The sequence below is a fragment of the Salmo salar genome, chromosome ssa01, assembly GCF_905237065.1.
Source record: "Salmo salar chromosome ssa01, Ssal_v3.1, whole genome shotgun sequence".
Taxonomy (NCBI): Eukaryota; Metazoa; Chordata; class Actinopteri; order Salmoniformes; family Salmonidae; genus Salmo; species Salmo salar.
The window spans coordinates 163,369,903-163,386,001 of record NC_059442.1 but is presented as its reverse complement, the minus strand read 5'-3'; the positions used below and the strand labels follow the sequence as shown (position 1 = coordinate 163,386,001).

Here is a 16,099-nt window from a genome sequence, read left to right as displayed (position 1 = left end):
TTCTAGGGAGTTTTTCCCGAGCCACCGTGCTTCTACACCTGCATTGCTTGCTGTTTGGGGTTTTAGGCTGGGTTTCTGTACAACACTTTGAGAGATCAGCTGATGTAAGAAGGGCTATATAAATAAATTTGATATGAATATCAAATTTGAATACAGCCCTAAAATGAAAATACATATATTTTTTATTACACCATAGTGTATATATATGTATTTTCATTTTAGGGCTGTATTCAAATTTGATATTCATATCAAATTTATTTATATAGCCCTTCTTACATACTGGCCTGGTTTGACTTCCACCATAGTTGCAGAAACTGTAGGAGAAAGGCTCATGTAGAAAGACTCATTGTGAAAAGATCCCCTATTGAAATAAATAAAAGCAGACGGCCATTTCATGTAGCCAGGACTAAACAGGGCTCTCTAACCATGCTCTTGCCCTCCTCCTGGAACAGTCTGTAGGTGATGGCAATACTGTTGGGTAGAGAGGAGGACCTCCCGGTCACCGCCCCCCTAACACTCTCTGGACCTGGGGCTGCAGCTTGAGTCGAGGAGTCCACCTGGACAACAGACAAGATTTTAAGACATTGTTGAACAACACACTGTACAAATACCAGCCAATGTGTTGTTTGCCATGTTGTTGGTAGTAGGATCTGGGAAAACACATTTAGAAACAAGTAATGAGACCAATTGTTATGATCATGTAGGATTAACTTGGTTTATGATAGTTGAATCATAGTCAATTATGGACATGACTTACTTTCAAGTTGTGAAGCTCACAGAAACTTGTTATGGTTTTGAGGAGGGGTGTAAGCATGCTGGACTTTGCCTCAGACACACCATCCACCTGCTTCAGACTGGACACAGTGCACGGCCTGCAAAACACCAACGCCATCATCAACTAGCAAACAGTACACTGAATATATTTACTATTTTCCATTTAAGGATTATAAAAAAAAAATATTTGAGATTATTACTCACTAGTAGTTATTTTAATACAGCAGCATGTTAAATGATAATTACATATCAGTATGAACACAGATCTGGCTATGACCTGTTTGACCACCAGCTTTGTTAACCTGCATATGTTTGTTTACCAGTCAAATGTTTGGGCACACCTACTCATTCAAAGGTTTTTCTTTTTACACATTGTAAAATAATAGTGAAGACATCAGAACTAAGAAATAACACACATGGAATCATGTAGTAACCAATTTTTTTTTTTTTTTTTTTTAAAGTGTTAACCAAATCAAAATATATTTTATATTTGAGATTCTTCAAAGTAGCCACCCTTTGCCTTGAGGACCACTTTGCACTCTTGGAATTCTCTCAACCAGTTTCGTGAGTTAGTCACCTGGAATGTATTTCAATGAACAGGTGTGCCTTGTTAAAAGTTAATTCGTGGAATTTCTTTCCTTCTTAATGCGTTTGAGCTAATCAGTTGTGTTGTGACAAGGTAGGGTGGTATACATTACATAGCCCTATTTGGTAAAAGACCAAGTCCATATTTTGGCAAGAACATCTCAAATAGGCAAAAAGAAACGACAGTCCATCATTACTTTAAGAACTTTGAAAGTTTCTTCACGTGCAGTCGCAAAAACCATCAAGCGCTATGATGAAACTGCCTCATGAAGACCGCCACAGGAAAGGAAGACCCAGAGTTACCTCTTCTGCAGAGGATAAGTTCATTAGCGTTACCAGCCTCAGAAATTGCAGCCCAAATAAATGCTAGAGTTCAAGTAACATCTCAACATCAACTGTTCAGAGGAGACAGCGTGAATCAGGCCTTCATGGTTGAATTGCTGCAACAACAAAAAAACACTACCAATAAGAAGAGACTTGCTTTGGCCAAGAAACACAAGCAATGGACATTAGACCGGTGGAAATCTGTCCTTAAATCTGCGATTTTTGGTTCCAACTGCCGTGTATTTATGAGACGCAGAGTAGGTTAACGGATCATCTCCGCATGTGTGGTTCCCACCATGAAGCATGGAGGAGGTGGTGTGATGCTGTGGGGTTGCTTTGCTAGTGACACTGCCAGAGATTTACTTACAATTCAAGGCACACTTAACCAGCATGGCTACCACAGCATTCTACAGCGATACACCATCCCATCTGGTTTGCGCTTAGTGGGACTATCATTTGTTTTTTAACAGGACAATGACCTAACACACCTCCAGGCTGTGTAAGGGCTATGTAACCAAGAAGGAGGGTGATGAGTGCAGCATCAGATAACCTGGCCTCCACAATCACCCAACCGCAAACCCAACCGAGATGGTTTGGGATGAGTTGGACCGCAGAGTGAAGGAAAAGCAGCCAACAAGTGCTCAGCATATGTGGGAACTCCCGCAAGACTGTTGGAAAAGCATTCCTCATGAAGCTGGTTGAGAGAATGCCAAGAATGTGCAAAGCTGACATGAAGGCAAAGGGTGGCTACTTTCAAGAATCTAAAATATATTTTGATTTGTTTAACACTTTTTTGGTTTCTACATGATTCCATGTGTTATTTCATAGTTTTGATGTCTTCACTACAATGTAGAAAATAGTACAAATTTAAGAAAAACCCTTAAACGAGTAGGTGTGTCCAAACTTTTGACTGGTACTGTACATGTCCCACTAAATTCAAGACTAATTATGACTACCGACTCCTGAAAAGTGAACAAGACGAAGTGAGTCACCATACATGAAGGCAGACCCCCATCAACCCACTACCTCATCTTGGCCATATCCAGAAGGATTTTGTTGGTGGCCAGTATGGCCGGTGGGATGTCCTTCTCACTGGCCAGTTTCTGTCGTTCAGCAACCAGCTTGGCGTACAACACCGTCTATGGAACAACAAATTACAGAGATATTTACAAGAGAGGAACATCAGCAAGAACCAACAAATTATGACATGTAATGCAATGAGCTATAGGCAGCATACGAGAAGCCTGCTTTTCTTTTTAATCCTATCTGGAATTACAGTACACGGACCATGAAACGAGATGCTCTGCAAGATCACATTTCACAGCATACATTTCTATGGGAGGCAGCACATTGATGGGGACTTACATACAAGATCATTGTCCATAATAAGTAAGTGTTCTCCATATTATTTATTTTGTATTATTTTCTTATGTCTGCCAGTCTTTGTGCAAATGTGATGTGTGTCACTGTACTTTGTCTTGTAATTGATGCAATCGAATTACCTTTTGGGGACAATAACGATTTATTGAATTGACTAGTTTCATCAAATAGAGTGCATCTTAAAAAGGGAGAATGGATTATTGTTCTGTTGACTCTACCTGCAGTTCAAGCTCTCTGGCGGAGATGGGGGCTGGCTGTGGTTTGGACACCGCTACCTGGGTCAACAACTTGGTTGGCGTCCTGTCACAAAAAATATGTGACGAAAAGCCATCAAACCCGAGAATTCATATCTTCCTATAACCTAAGGGCTGGTTTCTAGAACACAGACCAAGCCTAGTCTTGGACTAAAAAACATTAATCAATGGAAAAGTTCCATTGAAAGGGCTTTTTAGTCCAAGACTTAAAATGGTGTCTGGGAAACCATATACTTTTATTAAAATATTCACCTATTGTGTTGTTTCAGAGGTTTCACACTGCAAAATTGGATCCGAACAAACTAAGTACACATAAACAGGCAAATATCATGTCCTCTATTCTCGACATCAACCTCTTCATACCTGCCAGTAGACATGTCCAACTTCTGGATAGATTTGCTGTTGACTGGCCTAGAACAGACATTTAACCCATTGTTCTGTGGAGACAGGGATTTTTTTTTTTTAAATATTAAAATAAAAAATAAAAAAATAAAATAAAAAAACACATTTGACATATTCAACACTTATTGATCGTCAAACATTTTCCATCTATAACATGCTCTTCAATAGTGTTGTGGCATGAAAAAGTATTTCAGTTGGCACTTAAGTGTTACAAAAAATAAAAATAGGCCCACTTTAAACTAAGTACAACTTATAAAGGCATTAATAAAGCATACATTAATGCTTCACAAATCTATAAGCGCATGTCATACTGTATGTTTATACACAATTGATAGTGTGTTATGACATCTGGCAGCTCACCCTACAGTGGGAAGGATTTGTCACCTTTTACACAGCATTTATAGAGTATGACATACGCTTTTATGTATGCTTAAAAAGCCTTTATAAGTTGTACTTTGTTTAAAGTGGGACCAAATAATCAGATCTGTAAAAACATTAGTGATGGAGGCTAGTCATTCTCTCTGTTCTGGAGGATTGGTACACTCTCACCTGAGAGGTGGAATACTGTCTGTCAGGGGCATTAGTGATGGAGGCTAGTCATTCTCTCTGTACCAATCCTCCAGAACACTCTCACCTGAGAGGTGGAATACTGTCTGTCAGGGGCATTAGTGATGGAGGCTAGTCATTCTCTCTGTACCAATCCTCCAGAACACTCTCACCTGAGAGGTGGAATACTGTCTGTCAGGGGCATTAGTGATGGTGGCTAGTCATTCTCTCTGTACCAATCCTCCAGAACACTCTCACCTGAGAGGTGGGATACTGTCTGTCAGGGGCATTAGTGATGGAGGCTAGTCATTCTCTCTGTACCAATCCTCCAGAACACACTCACCTGAGAGGTGGAATACTGTCTGTCAGGGGCATTAGTGATGGAGGCTAGTCATTCTCTCTGTACCAATCCTCCAGAACACTCTCACCTGAGAGGTGGAATACTGTCTGTCAGGGGCATTAGTGATGGTGGCTAGTCATTCTCTCTGTACCAATCCTCCAGAACACTCTCACCTGAGAGGTGGGATACTGTCTGTCAGGGGCATTAGTGATGGAGGCTAGTCATTCTCTCTGTACCAATCCTCCAGAACACACTCACCTGAGAGGTGGAATACTGTCTGTCAGGGGCATTAGTGATGGAGGCTAGTCATTCTCTCTGTACCAATCCTCCAGAACACTCTCACCTGAGAGGTGGAATACTGTCTGTCAGGGGCATTAGTGATGGAGGCTAGTCATTCTCTCTGTACCAATCCTCCAGAACACACTCACCTGAGAGGTGGAATACTGTCTGTCAGGGGCATTAGTGATGGTGGCTAGTCATTCTCTCTGTACCAATCCTCCAGAACACTCTCACCTGAGAGGTGGGATACTGTCTGTCAGGGGCATTAGTGATGGAGGCTAGTCATTCTCTCTGTACCAATCCTCCAGAACACACTCACCTGAGAGGTGGAATACTGTCTGTCAGGGGCATTAGTGATGGAGGCTAGTCATTCTCTCTGTACCAATCCTCCAGAACACACTCACCTGAGAGGTGGGATACTGTCTGTCAGGGGCATTAGTGATGGTGGCTGCAGGGTTCTGCTTTCGTCTGAAATCAGAGACAGAGCTTTTTGTACTGGGTTGACAGAATTCCCTGTGACTACTCACCAATGATTGAATAACTATGTGTAGCATGAAGACACCTAACTACTGGTGAAAGTGTTCACCAAACAGCCTACACAGTACCAGACAAAGGTGACATTTTAATCAAATTAAACATGTTTAGTGAGCTTTGCATTTTTTAGGCATTTGATAATTGATCCCTCTTCTGTTAGGATGAAACAGAATACAGCTCCACAAAATAACACCGCCAATGTGACTCGCTCTAACAGTAAGCATTTACTAAAGGACTGAAGTGTAAAATGGAAAGAAAGTCAAGGGCAGAACTTGACTGGAAGCCAAAGAAAACACGTGTGTGTGCGTGTGTGGAGAGAGCCAGAAAGGCGCACTATGAAACAGAGAGGAAGAAGATAAAGCCAACACATTGATACATCCAGGAGCCATATCATGGTGGTGATTTGCACCATTTCACACTCATTTAAAAGGAGACAGCTGCAGGATGGTGGAGCCAGGGAAGAATATGGAGGCCTTGTCAAGAACAAGGGAGTTTTAAAATAATGCTTTGGCTACACTAACCTCCACTACACAGCTCTCAGGGATGCTGACAAGCTGATGACATTCCAGAGGCATCGTGTCTGCACCACACACACACTAATAATCTCAAATAACTTCCCTTTCCCAAAGCCTAGAAAATCTGGAATTACACTAAATATTATAAACATGTCATTACGGAACAGAATTAACAAAAGTCGTCTAGAATTACAGCTTTTTATCAAATCTAATAAAATAATAATGTATTTGTCACATGCACCGAATACAACGGGTGTAGACTTAACCGTGAAAATAGTAACAAGAGGAATAAAATACACAAGAAAGGAGCTGTATGTTTTATTTAACTAGACAAGTCAGTTAAGAACAAATGCTTATTTTCAATGACGGCCTACCCCGGCCAAACCCTCTAACCCGGACGACTCTGGGCCAATTGTGCAACGCCCTATGGGACTCCCAATCACGGCCGGATGTGATACAGCCTGGATTCAAACCAGGGACTGTAGTGACACCACTTGCACTGAGATGCAGTGTCTTAGACCGCTGCGCCACTTGGGAGCAGAGGACGAGATCAATGTGCAGCTATATACAGGGAGTACCAGTACCAGATCAATATGCAGCTATATACAGGGAGTACCAGATCAATGTGCAGCTATATACAGGGAGTACCAGATCAATGTGCAGCTATATACAGGGAGTACCAGATCAATGTGGAGCTATATACAGGGAATACCAGATCAATGTGGAGCTATATACAGGGAATACCAGATCAATGTGCAGCTATATACAGGGAGTACCAGATCAATGTGCAGCTATATACAGGGAGTACCAGATCAATGTGCAGCTATATACAGGGAGTACCAGATCAATGTGCAGCTATATACAGGGAGTACCAGTACCAGATCAATGTGGAGCTATATTCAGGGAGTACCAGATCAATGTGCAGCTATATACAGGGAGTACCAGATCAATGTGCAGCTATATACAGGGAGTACCAGATCAATGTGCAGCTATATACAGGGAGTACCAGTACCAGATCAATGTGGAGCTATATACAGGGAGTACCAGTACCAGATCAATGTGCAGCTATATACAGGGAGTACCAGTACCAGATCAATGTACAGCTATATACAGGGAGTACCAGATCAATGTACAGCTATATACAGGGAGTACCAGATCAATGTGCAGCTATATACAGGGAGTACCAGATCAATGTGCAGCTATATACAGGGAGTACCAGATCAATGTGCAGCTATATACAGGGAGTACCAGATCAATGTGCAGCTATATACAGGGAGTACCAGATCAATGTGGAGCTATATACAGGGAGTACCAGATCAATGTGCAGCTATATACAGGGAGTACCAGTACCAGATCAATGTGCAGCTATATACAGGGAGTACCAGATCAATGTGCAGCTATATACAGGGAGTACCAGTACCAGATCAATGTGCAGCTATATACAGGGAGTACCAGATCAATGTGCAGCTATATACAGGGAATACCAGATCAATGTGCAGCTATATACAGGGAGTACCAGATCAATGTGGAGCTATATACAGGGAATACCAGATCAATGTGGAGCTATATACAGGGAGTACCAGATCAATGTGCAGCTATATACAGGGAGTACCAGATCAATGTGCAGCTATATACAGGGAGTACCAGTACCAGATCAATGTGCAGCTATATACAGGGAGTACCAGATCAATGTGGAGCTATATACAGGGAGTACCAGTACCAGATCAATGTGCAGCTATATACAGGGAGTACCAGATCAATATGCAGCTATATACAGGGAGTACCAGTACCAGATCAATGTGCAGCTATATACAGGGAGTACCAGATCAATGTGGAGCTATATACAGGGAGTACCAGTACCAGATCAATGTGCAGCTATATACAGGGAGTACCAGATCAATATGCAGCTATATACAGGGGGTACCAGTACCAGATCAATGTGGAGCTATATACAGGGAGTACCAGTACCAGATCAATGTGCAGCTATATACAGGGAGTACCAGATCAATATGCAGCTATATACAGGGAGTACCAGTACCAGATCAATGTAGAACTATATACAGGGAGTACCAGATCAATGTGCAGCTATATACAGGGAGTACCAGATCAATATGCAGCTATATACAGGGAGTACCAGATCAATGTGCAGCTATATACAGGGAGTACCAGATCAATGTGGAGCTATATACAGGGAGTACCAGTACCAGATCAATGTGGAGCTATATACAGGGAGTACCAGTACCAGATCAATGTGCAGCTATATACAGGGAGTACCAGATCAATATGCAGCTATATACAGGGAGTACCAGATCAATGTGCAGCTATATACAGGGAGTACCAGATCAATGTGCAGCTATATACAGGGAGTACCAGATCAATGTGGAGCTATATACAGGGAATACCAGATCAATGTGGAGCTATATACAGGGAATACCAGATCAATGTGCAGCTATATACAGGGAGTACCAGATCAATGTGCAGCTATATACAGGGAGTACCAGATCAATGTGCAGCTATATACAGGGAGTACCAGATCAATGTGCAGCTATATACAGGGAGTACCAGTACCAGATCAATGTGGAGCTATATTCAGGGAGTACCAGATCAATGTGCAGCTATATACAGGGAGTACCAGATCAATGTGCAGCTATATACAGGGAGTACCAGATCAATGTGCAGCTATATACAGGGAGTACCAGTACCAGATCAATGTGGAGCTATATACAGGGAGTACCAGTACCAGATCAATGTGCAGCTATATACAGGGAGTACCAGTACCAGATCAATGTACAGCTATATACAGGGAGTACCAGATCAATGTACAGCTATATACAGGGAGTACCAGATCAATGTACAGCTATATACAGGGAGTACCAGATCAATGTGCAGCTATATACAGGGAGTACCAGATCAATGTGCAGCTATATACAGGGAGTACCAGATCAATGTGCAGCTATATACAGGGAGTACCAGATCAATGTGGAGCTATATACAGGGAGTACCAGATCAATGTGCAGCTATATACAGGGAGTACCAGTACCAGATCAATGTGCAGCTATATACAGGGAGTACCAGATCAATGTGCAGCTATATACAGGGAGTACCAGTACCAGATCAATGTGCAGCTATATACAGGGAGTACCAGATCAATGTGCAGCTATATACAGGGAATACCAGATCAATGTGCAGCTATATACAGGGAGTACCAGATCAATGTGGAGCTATATACAGGGAATACCAGATCAATGTGGAGCTATATACAGGGAGTACCAGATCAATGTGCAGCTATATACAGGGAGTACCAGATCAATGTGCAGCTATATACAGGGAGTACCAGTACCAGATCAATGTGCAGCTATATACAGGGAGTACCAGATCAATGTGGAGCTATATACAGGGAGTACCAGTACCAGATCAATGTGCAGCTATATACAGGGAGTACCAGATCAATATGCAGCTATATACAGGGAGTACCAGTACCAGATCAATGTGCAGCTATATACAGGGAGTACCAGATCAATGTGGAGCTATATACAGGGAGTACCAGTACCAGATCAATGTGCAGCTATATACAGGGAGTACCAGATCAATATGCAGCTATATACAGGGGGTACCAGTACCAGATCAATGTGGAGCTATATACAGGGAGTACCAGTACCAGATCAATGTGCAGCTATATACAGGGAGTACCAGATCAATATGCAGCTATATACAGGGAGTACCAGTACCAGATCAATGTAGAACTATATACAGGGAGTACCAGATCAATGTGCAGCTATATACAGGGAGTACCAGATCAATATGCAGCTATATACAGGGAGTACCAGATCAATGTGCAGCTATATACAGGGAGTACCAGATCAATGTGCAGCTATATACAGGGAGTACCAGATCAATGTGGAGCTATATACAGGGAGTACCAGTACCAGATCAATGTGGAGCTATATACAGGGAGTACCAGATCAATGTGCAGCTATATACAGGGAATACCAGATCAATGGTTTGGGTAAGCATTAACTAACTATTTAGCAGTCTTATGGCTTGGGGGCAGAAGCTGTCTTGGAACCTGTTTACCAGCTGTATTATATGTGAATTTACTGTACAGATTTCAGAGATTTAATTTCATGCCAAATGCCAGGAGACATGCCCCATTTGGCACCTCAACGTTGTGTTAACTTTGATCTCTTTGATGTTTTTACAAACTGTTTTGTTGATGTGTGGGAACAGCTGGTTGCTCCTATATCCCTATTCACACAGGATCAGTTTTACTGGGGATGATAGGGACATGTAATTATGTGCACAAGCACAAATCACCACATCCGTCATTTAAGTCCGGAACAAATATGCCATGTGGGTCATTTTTACATAGCAGGAGAATAATTCCAACCGAAAAAAAAGAAAAACTGTTTTCGATTAAATCCAAGGTCCTCTGAATATAGTCTTCTGCGAATAGACAGCCCTGTGTATTGAGAGAAATGTCTGCGTGTCGCTCACGGATTGAGCAAGAAAACAATAGCTAAGTAAAATAAATATATGCTTAAAACAAAGTGCTGTGCAAAGCCTACAGTGCCGTGAAAAAGTATTTGCCCCCTTTCTAATGCTTTAGTTTTGCACATTTGTGATACTGAACGTTATCAGATCTTCAACCAAAACCTGATATTAGATCAAGGGAACCTGAGTGAACAAATAACAACAATTACATACTTATTTAATTTATTTCATAAAGTAAAAAAACAAAAAACAATGCCCCTGTGTGAAAAAAATAACTGCCTCCATTACACTCAATAACTGGTTGTGCCACCTTTAGCTGCAATGACTCCAACCAAACACTTCCTGTAGTTGTTGATCACTCTCTCACATTGCTGTGGAGGAATTTTGGCCCACTAACAATGACTTTTCCACACAGGGGAATTGGGTGTTGCATAACTTATATGAATAAATGTGTAAACTCAGGTTCTTTATCTAATACTAGGTTTTGGTTGAAGATCTGATAACATTCAGTATGAAAAATAGAAAAAAATCAGAATGGGGGCAAATACTTTTTCATGGCACTGTATATATGAAGGGCCAACATGTATCAACTTTCACAGTGAATGCTTTTCTTTCTACGTTTTCTGCCAACTAATTGAACGTCGCCAAGTAAAAAAGTAAAACAAATATTTAATGCAACCCTTGCTGTTAATAAGACAGCATTACATCGAGCTAAACTTTTAGAAATGACAAGTTCCCTTTCTAGGGGGGCATTTATGATGTCTTCTACTGTGGATTGCTACCAATATCCTAATGATTACGATAAAACTTCCTCAATTAAAATATTATGGCGACCAGTGGCGTGTATTCGTGTATGACAAGGGAAGCCAAGCTTCCCAAAAAATTGGAACAAAATTTTTTTTTAAAATAGACAACTAGAATTGTCCTTCAATTTGCAAGTGGCTGAATGCATCTCACCAGAGAAAGCAAAACAGCGCCTCTATGTGTAGGCCATGTATCTGATGCCGTCTGGTCAAAAATAGCATTGAGTTTAATAGCAAGGGAATTCAGCAAGAATTTGGCTCCCCTTGATAAAATAAAAGAATAGCCAATCAGCGTTGAGCTAAACTGAGTGACTACCGCGATGAAAAAGTGTTAAGAGAAACCAGTTTGGATTTGGCTATAGACCAATCACATTACATCAAAACGTAATTGAAAGAAGAAAAAAAACATTGTCCTCTCCGGTGGCTAGCTAGCTAAAATAGTCTCTTTCCTAAATTAGCCATAGATTCTGATCCAACCATCACACCCTGCATATGTAGCTAGATATAGTAGGCTAATGTTAACTTGCTGGCTCATCGTTGCACATGAAAGTAAGTTAGGCCTAGGACAACAACTAAAAGAATGTAAACTACTATATGTTAGAGTCATAGATCGTTTTGGCAACATGAAAGAGAGGATGGTGGTATTGGCGTTCCTCTACGAGTATGGGGAAGGGATCAAGCTATACGCTTTGTGGACTTCAGACAGATGTTGCTCTCTGGTCTTGTAATGAAACAAATGTATGTGTGGTTGAATTTATTCTGCCTGTTGTCTTGGCTTTATATAATCACAGTGGCGTATGAACTAACGGGTTATAGAGCAGAAACAACAATTATTCACAACACAGCTTGTAATATGGCTTTTCCCCCCTGGCTGGGCTTCACCATTGATTTTACCCACACACACCACTACTGATTGTGACACTATACCAAATATGGTGTGGTCTGGTTTAGAAACTTTGGACCCAAGCTCAGGTTAGGTGTCGCCTGTTATTACCTGGACATGTTGAAATATCTTCATGCCTAGAATTAAAAAAAAATAAACAAAACTTCCAGGCTTCAATTTATTGAGAAAAAAAAACAATTATTACAGCGGGCAGTTTGGAAAAGACTAATCCCGTCCGAATCGTCCTCTGAAATAACAAACATTCTGGGGTAGGAATAATTACATACCCATCGTTCTCTAGTAATACTAGTCCCGTGCGAATAGGGCATAACATAATTATATAACCAAATTAACACTTTCCCAATGGCTCCTCTGGAAGCTAAGCCAGGCTAGAACAGGGTTATGTTCACAATGCACACATTTTAAGAAAACTGTCTGAAACTGGGACATACTATCTATTGTTTGTCCAATAAGGAATGCTCATTTTGGTTGTCTTGCAAAATGTTTCTTGACGGTGGGCCCTAATGAACACGACCCGGATGAGCCTCTCGAAGCCATCCTGATTGAAAGGCACTCTCCCCCTAGTGCGTGCGCTCTCCCCCTAATGAGTGTGCACACTAAGTAGCAGTAGAATGTGGTAGTGTACTACGTAGTGTATACCTTAGTGCAGACCAGGTGTTGAGGTCAGGGTCACTCGACTGGAGCAGGAGGGTTCTCTGTTTCTCATCCAGGGCTCGACTCAGCCACCACCTCCCCTTTGAATAAGAATGATATATTGAAATGGAATTGAACCCATCCCTGAATAAGACACATAATATAGAAAGCTGTAGTAAGTGGTCGCCCCTAGTGGTCGCCTCAGGAACAGCCAACATGATCACTACACCCGATTTCTCCAGGCAGTATGCTTAGAAATACGTTTCAGCCATAAACACATTGACAATTGTGGATTTAAAGACAAAACAAACTGTCAAAGACATAACATTTACACTACCACCAGGTATCCAAAATAACTGATTCCAGTCTGAGAAACGGTCCTGAGACAGTAGTATAGAATATACTGTTGTGTTATGCTGTAGTATTCAGAACCCTTCACTTTTTCACGTTATTCTAAAATGTATTAAATGTGGTTCTCCCCCCCCAATCTACACACAATACCCCATAATGACAAAGCAAAAACTGAAATATCACATTTACATAAGTATTCAGACCCTTTACTCAGTACTTTGTTGAAGCATCTTTGGCAGAGAGTCTTCTTGGGTATGACGCTACAAGCTTGGCACATCTGTATTTGGGGAGTTTCTCTTATTCTTCTCTGCAGATCCTCTCAAGCTCAATCAGGTTGGATGGGGAGTGTCTCTCCAGAGATGTTCGATCGGATTCAAGTCCGGGCTCTGGCTGGGCCACTCAAGAACATTCAGAGACTTGTCCCGAAGCCACTCCTGCGTTGTCTTGGCTGTGTGCACCCAAACAAGGGCACTGCATTCATCCACCTCTGGCCTGCTGGCCCCCCTACCTCTGAGGAAGCACAGTTCCCGCTCAGCCCAGTCAAAACTGTTCGCTGCTCTGGCACCCCAATGGTGGAACAAGCTCCCTCACGACGCCAGGACAGTGGAGTCAATCACCACCTTCCGGAGACACCTGAAACCCCACCTCTTTAAGGAATACCTGGGATAGGATAAAGTAATGCTTCTAACCCCCCCCCCCTTAAAAGATTTAGATGCATTATTGTAAAGTGGTTGTTCCACTGGATATCATAAGGTGAATGCACCAATTTGTAAGTCGCTCTGGATAAGAGCGTCTGCTAAATGACTTAAATGTAAATGTATGCTCAGGGTCGTTGTCCTGTTGGAAGGTGAACCATGGCCCCAGTCTGAGGTCCTGAGCAGGTTTTCATCAAAGATCTCTGTACTTTGCTCCGTTCATCTTTCCCTCGATCCTGACTAGTCTCCCAGTCCCTGCCGTTGAAAAACATCCCCACAGTATGATGCTGCCTCGAGATGTGACGCTTGGTAGTCAGGCCAAAGAGTTCAATCTTGCTTTCCTTTGGTGCCTTTTAGCAAACTCCAAGCGGCCTGTCATGTGCCTTTTACTGAGGAGTGGCTTCCGTCTGGCCATTCTTCCATAAAGGCCTGATTGGTGGAATGCTGCAGAGATGGTTGTCCTTCTGGAAGGTTCTCCCATCACAGAAGACCTCTAGAGCTCTGTCAGAGTGACCACTGAGTTGTTGGTCACCTCCCTGACCAAGGCCCTTCTCCCCCGATTGCTCAGTTTGTCTGGGCTGCCACCTCTAGGAAGAGTCTTGGTGGTTCCAAACTTATTCTATTTAAAAATGATGGAGGCCACTGTGTTCTTGGGGACCTTCAATGCCGTAGACATTTTTTGGTACCCTTCCCCATACATGTGCCTCGATACAATCCTGTCTTGGAGCTCTACGGACAATTCCTTTGAACTCATGGCTTGGTTTTTGCTCTGACATGCACTGTTAACTGTGGGACCTTATATAAACAGGTGTGTGCCTTTCCAAATCATGTCCAATCAATTGAATTTACCACAGGTGGACTCCAATCAAGTTGTAAAAACATCTCAATGATGATCAATGGAAACAGGATGCACCTGAGCTAATTTCGAGTCTCATAGCAAAGTCACGTAAATAAGGTATCTGTTTTTTATTTTTAATACATTTGCAAAAATGTCTAAAAACCTGTTTTCACTGTCATAATGGGGTATTGTGTGTAGATTGAGGGAAAAATGTGTTTTAATCCATTTTGGATTAAGGCTGTAATGTAACAAAATATGGAAAAGGGGAAGGGGTCTGAATACTTTCCGAATGCACTGTATGTAGTGTTATGTTGTCGTCAGTGCTATGGGGGAGAGATTCAGCTCCGCAGCCCGAAACTTGTGATATGTTATGTCGTACCTTGGGGGTGATTTTACAGAGGATACAGAACTTGCTAGCACCGGTGGCTTCCTTCAGGTATTCCTCATTCACCAGCTCCCGTGACAGGGCTTTCCAGCAGGGCTCAGAGACACTTTTCCCAGCTCCAAACAGAGGGTGGCACCGGTACTTCTCAGGAACCCTTTGAGAGTACTGGAAGAAGAAGAACAAGGTCATGTTCATTAGGCACCAAGTAGACTAACGGAAACAGGGTGGGACAACCTGGACATGATCATTTTCATTTTTCTGTTTTGTTCCAGTATGCCCTAATGAACATGACCCAGCCCAAAACTCTCAAACTCACTGATCCACGGAGGAACAGGATGGGGGCTGCGGAGCCAAATCTCTCCCCCATAGCACTGACGGCTCCCATCAGCTGGAATGCCAACACACCGTAGTCCTGACGCCCGCCTTCGACTGTGTCATTTACACCGACTCTGTTAACAGCCCTGAAAACACACACATTCCCAATGGATGATCTAAAACAGGTCCTACAGGACAGTAGATCTCCAGGAAGAGGGTTGGAGTGAGAACCTACAGCACAGTTGATCTCCAGGAAGAGGGTTGGAGTGAAACCCTACAGGACAGCAGATCTCCAGGAAGAGGGTTGGAGTGAAACCCTACAGGACAGCAGATCTCCAGGAAGAGGGTTGGAGTGAAACCCTACAGGACAGCAGATCTCCAGGAAGAGGGTTGGAGTGAAAACCTACAGGACAGTAGATCTCCAGGAAGAGGGTTGGAGTGAAACCCTACAGGACAGCAGATCTCCGGGAAGAGGGTTGGAGTGAAACCCTACAGGACAGCAGATCTCCGGGAAGAGGGTTGGAGTGAAACCCTACAGGACAGCAGATCTCCGGGAAGAGGGTTGGAGTGAAAACCTACAGGACAGTAGATCTCCAGGAAGAGGGTTGGAGTGAAACCCTACAGGACAGCAGATCTCCGGGAAGAGGGTTGGAGTGAAACCCTACAGGACAGCAGATCTCCGGGAAGAGGGTTGGAGTGAAACCCTACAGGACAGCAGATCTCCGGGAAGAGGGTTGGAGTGAAACCCTAC

At 42.6% G+C, this 16,099-nt stretch overlaps 1 protein-coding gene across 8 annotated transcripts in view; it reads right to left on the bottom strand.

Moving 5' to 3' along the window:
* The window catches only part of wrn (WRN RecQ like helicase), a 49,266-nt gene that overhangs the window by 9,418 nt on the left and 23,749 nt on the right, over positions 1–16,099 (bottom strand). For all 8 annotated transcript variants that reach the window (XM_014144389.2, XM_014144381.2, XM_014144371.2 and 5 more), the window contains exons 23-31: positions 15,350–15,494; positions 15,028–15,198; positions 12,771–12,865; positions 5,289–5,352; positions 3,681–3,754; positions 3,282–3,363; positions 2,710–2,822; positions 758–872; positions 426–557 (exon numbers count right to left, since the gene is read on the bottom strand). In XM_014144389.2, the coding sequence (XP_013999864.2) occupies positions 426–557; positions 758–872; positions 2,710–2,822; positions 3,282–3,363; positions 3,681–3,754; positions 5,289–5,352; positions 12,771–12,865; positions 15,028–15,198; positions 15,350–15,494 (991 nt within the window). The remainder of the gene's footprint in view (positions 1–425; positions 558–757; positions 873–2,709; positions 2,823–3,281; positions 3,364–3,680; positions 3,755–5,288; positions 5,353–12,770; positions 12,866–15,027; positions 15,199–15,349; positions 15,495–16,099) is intronic.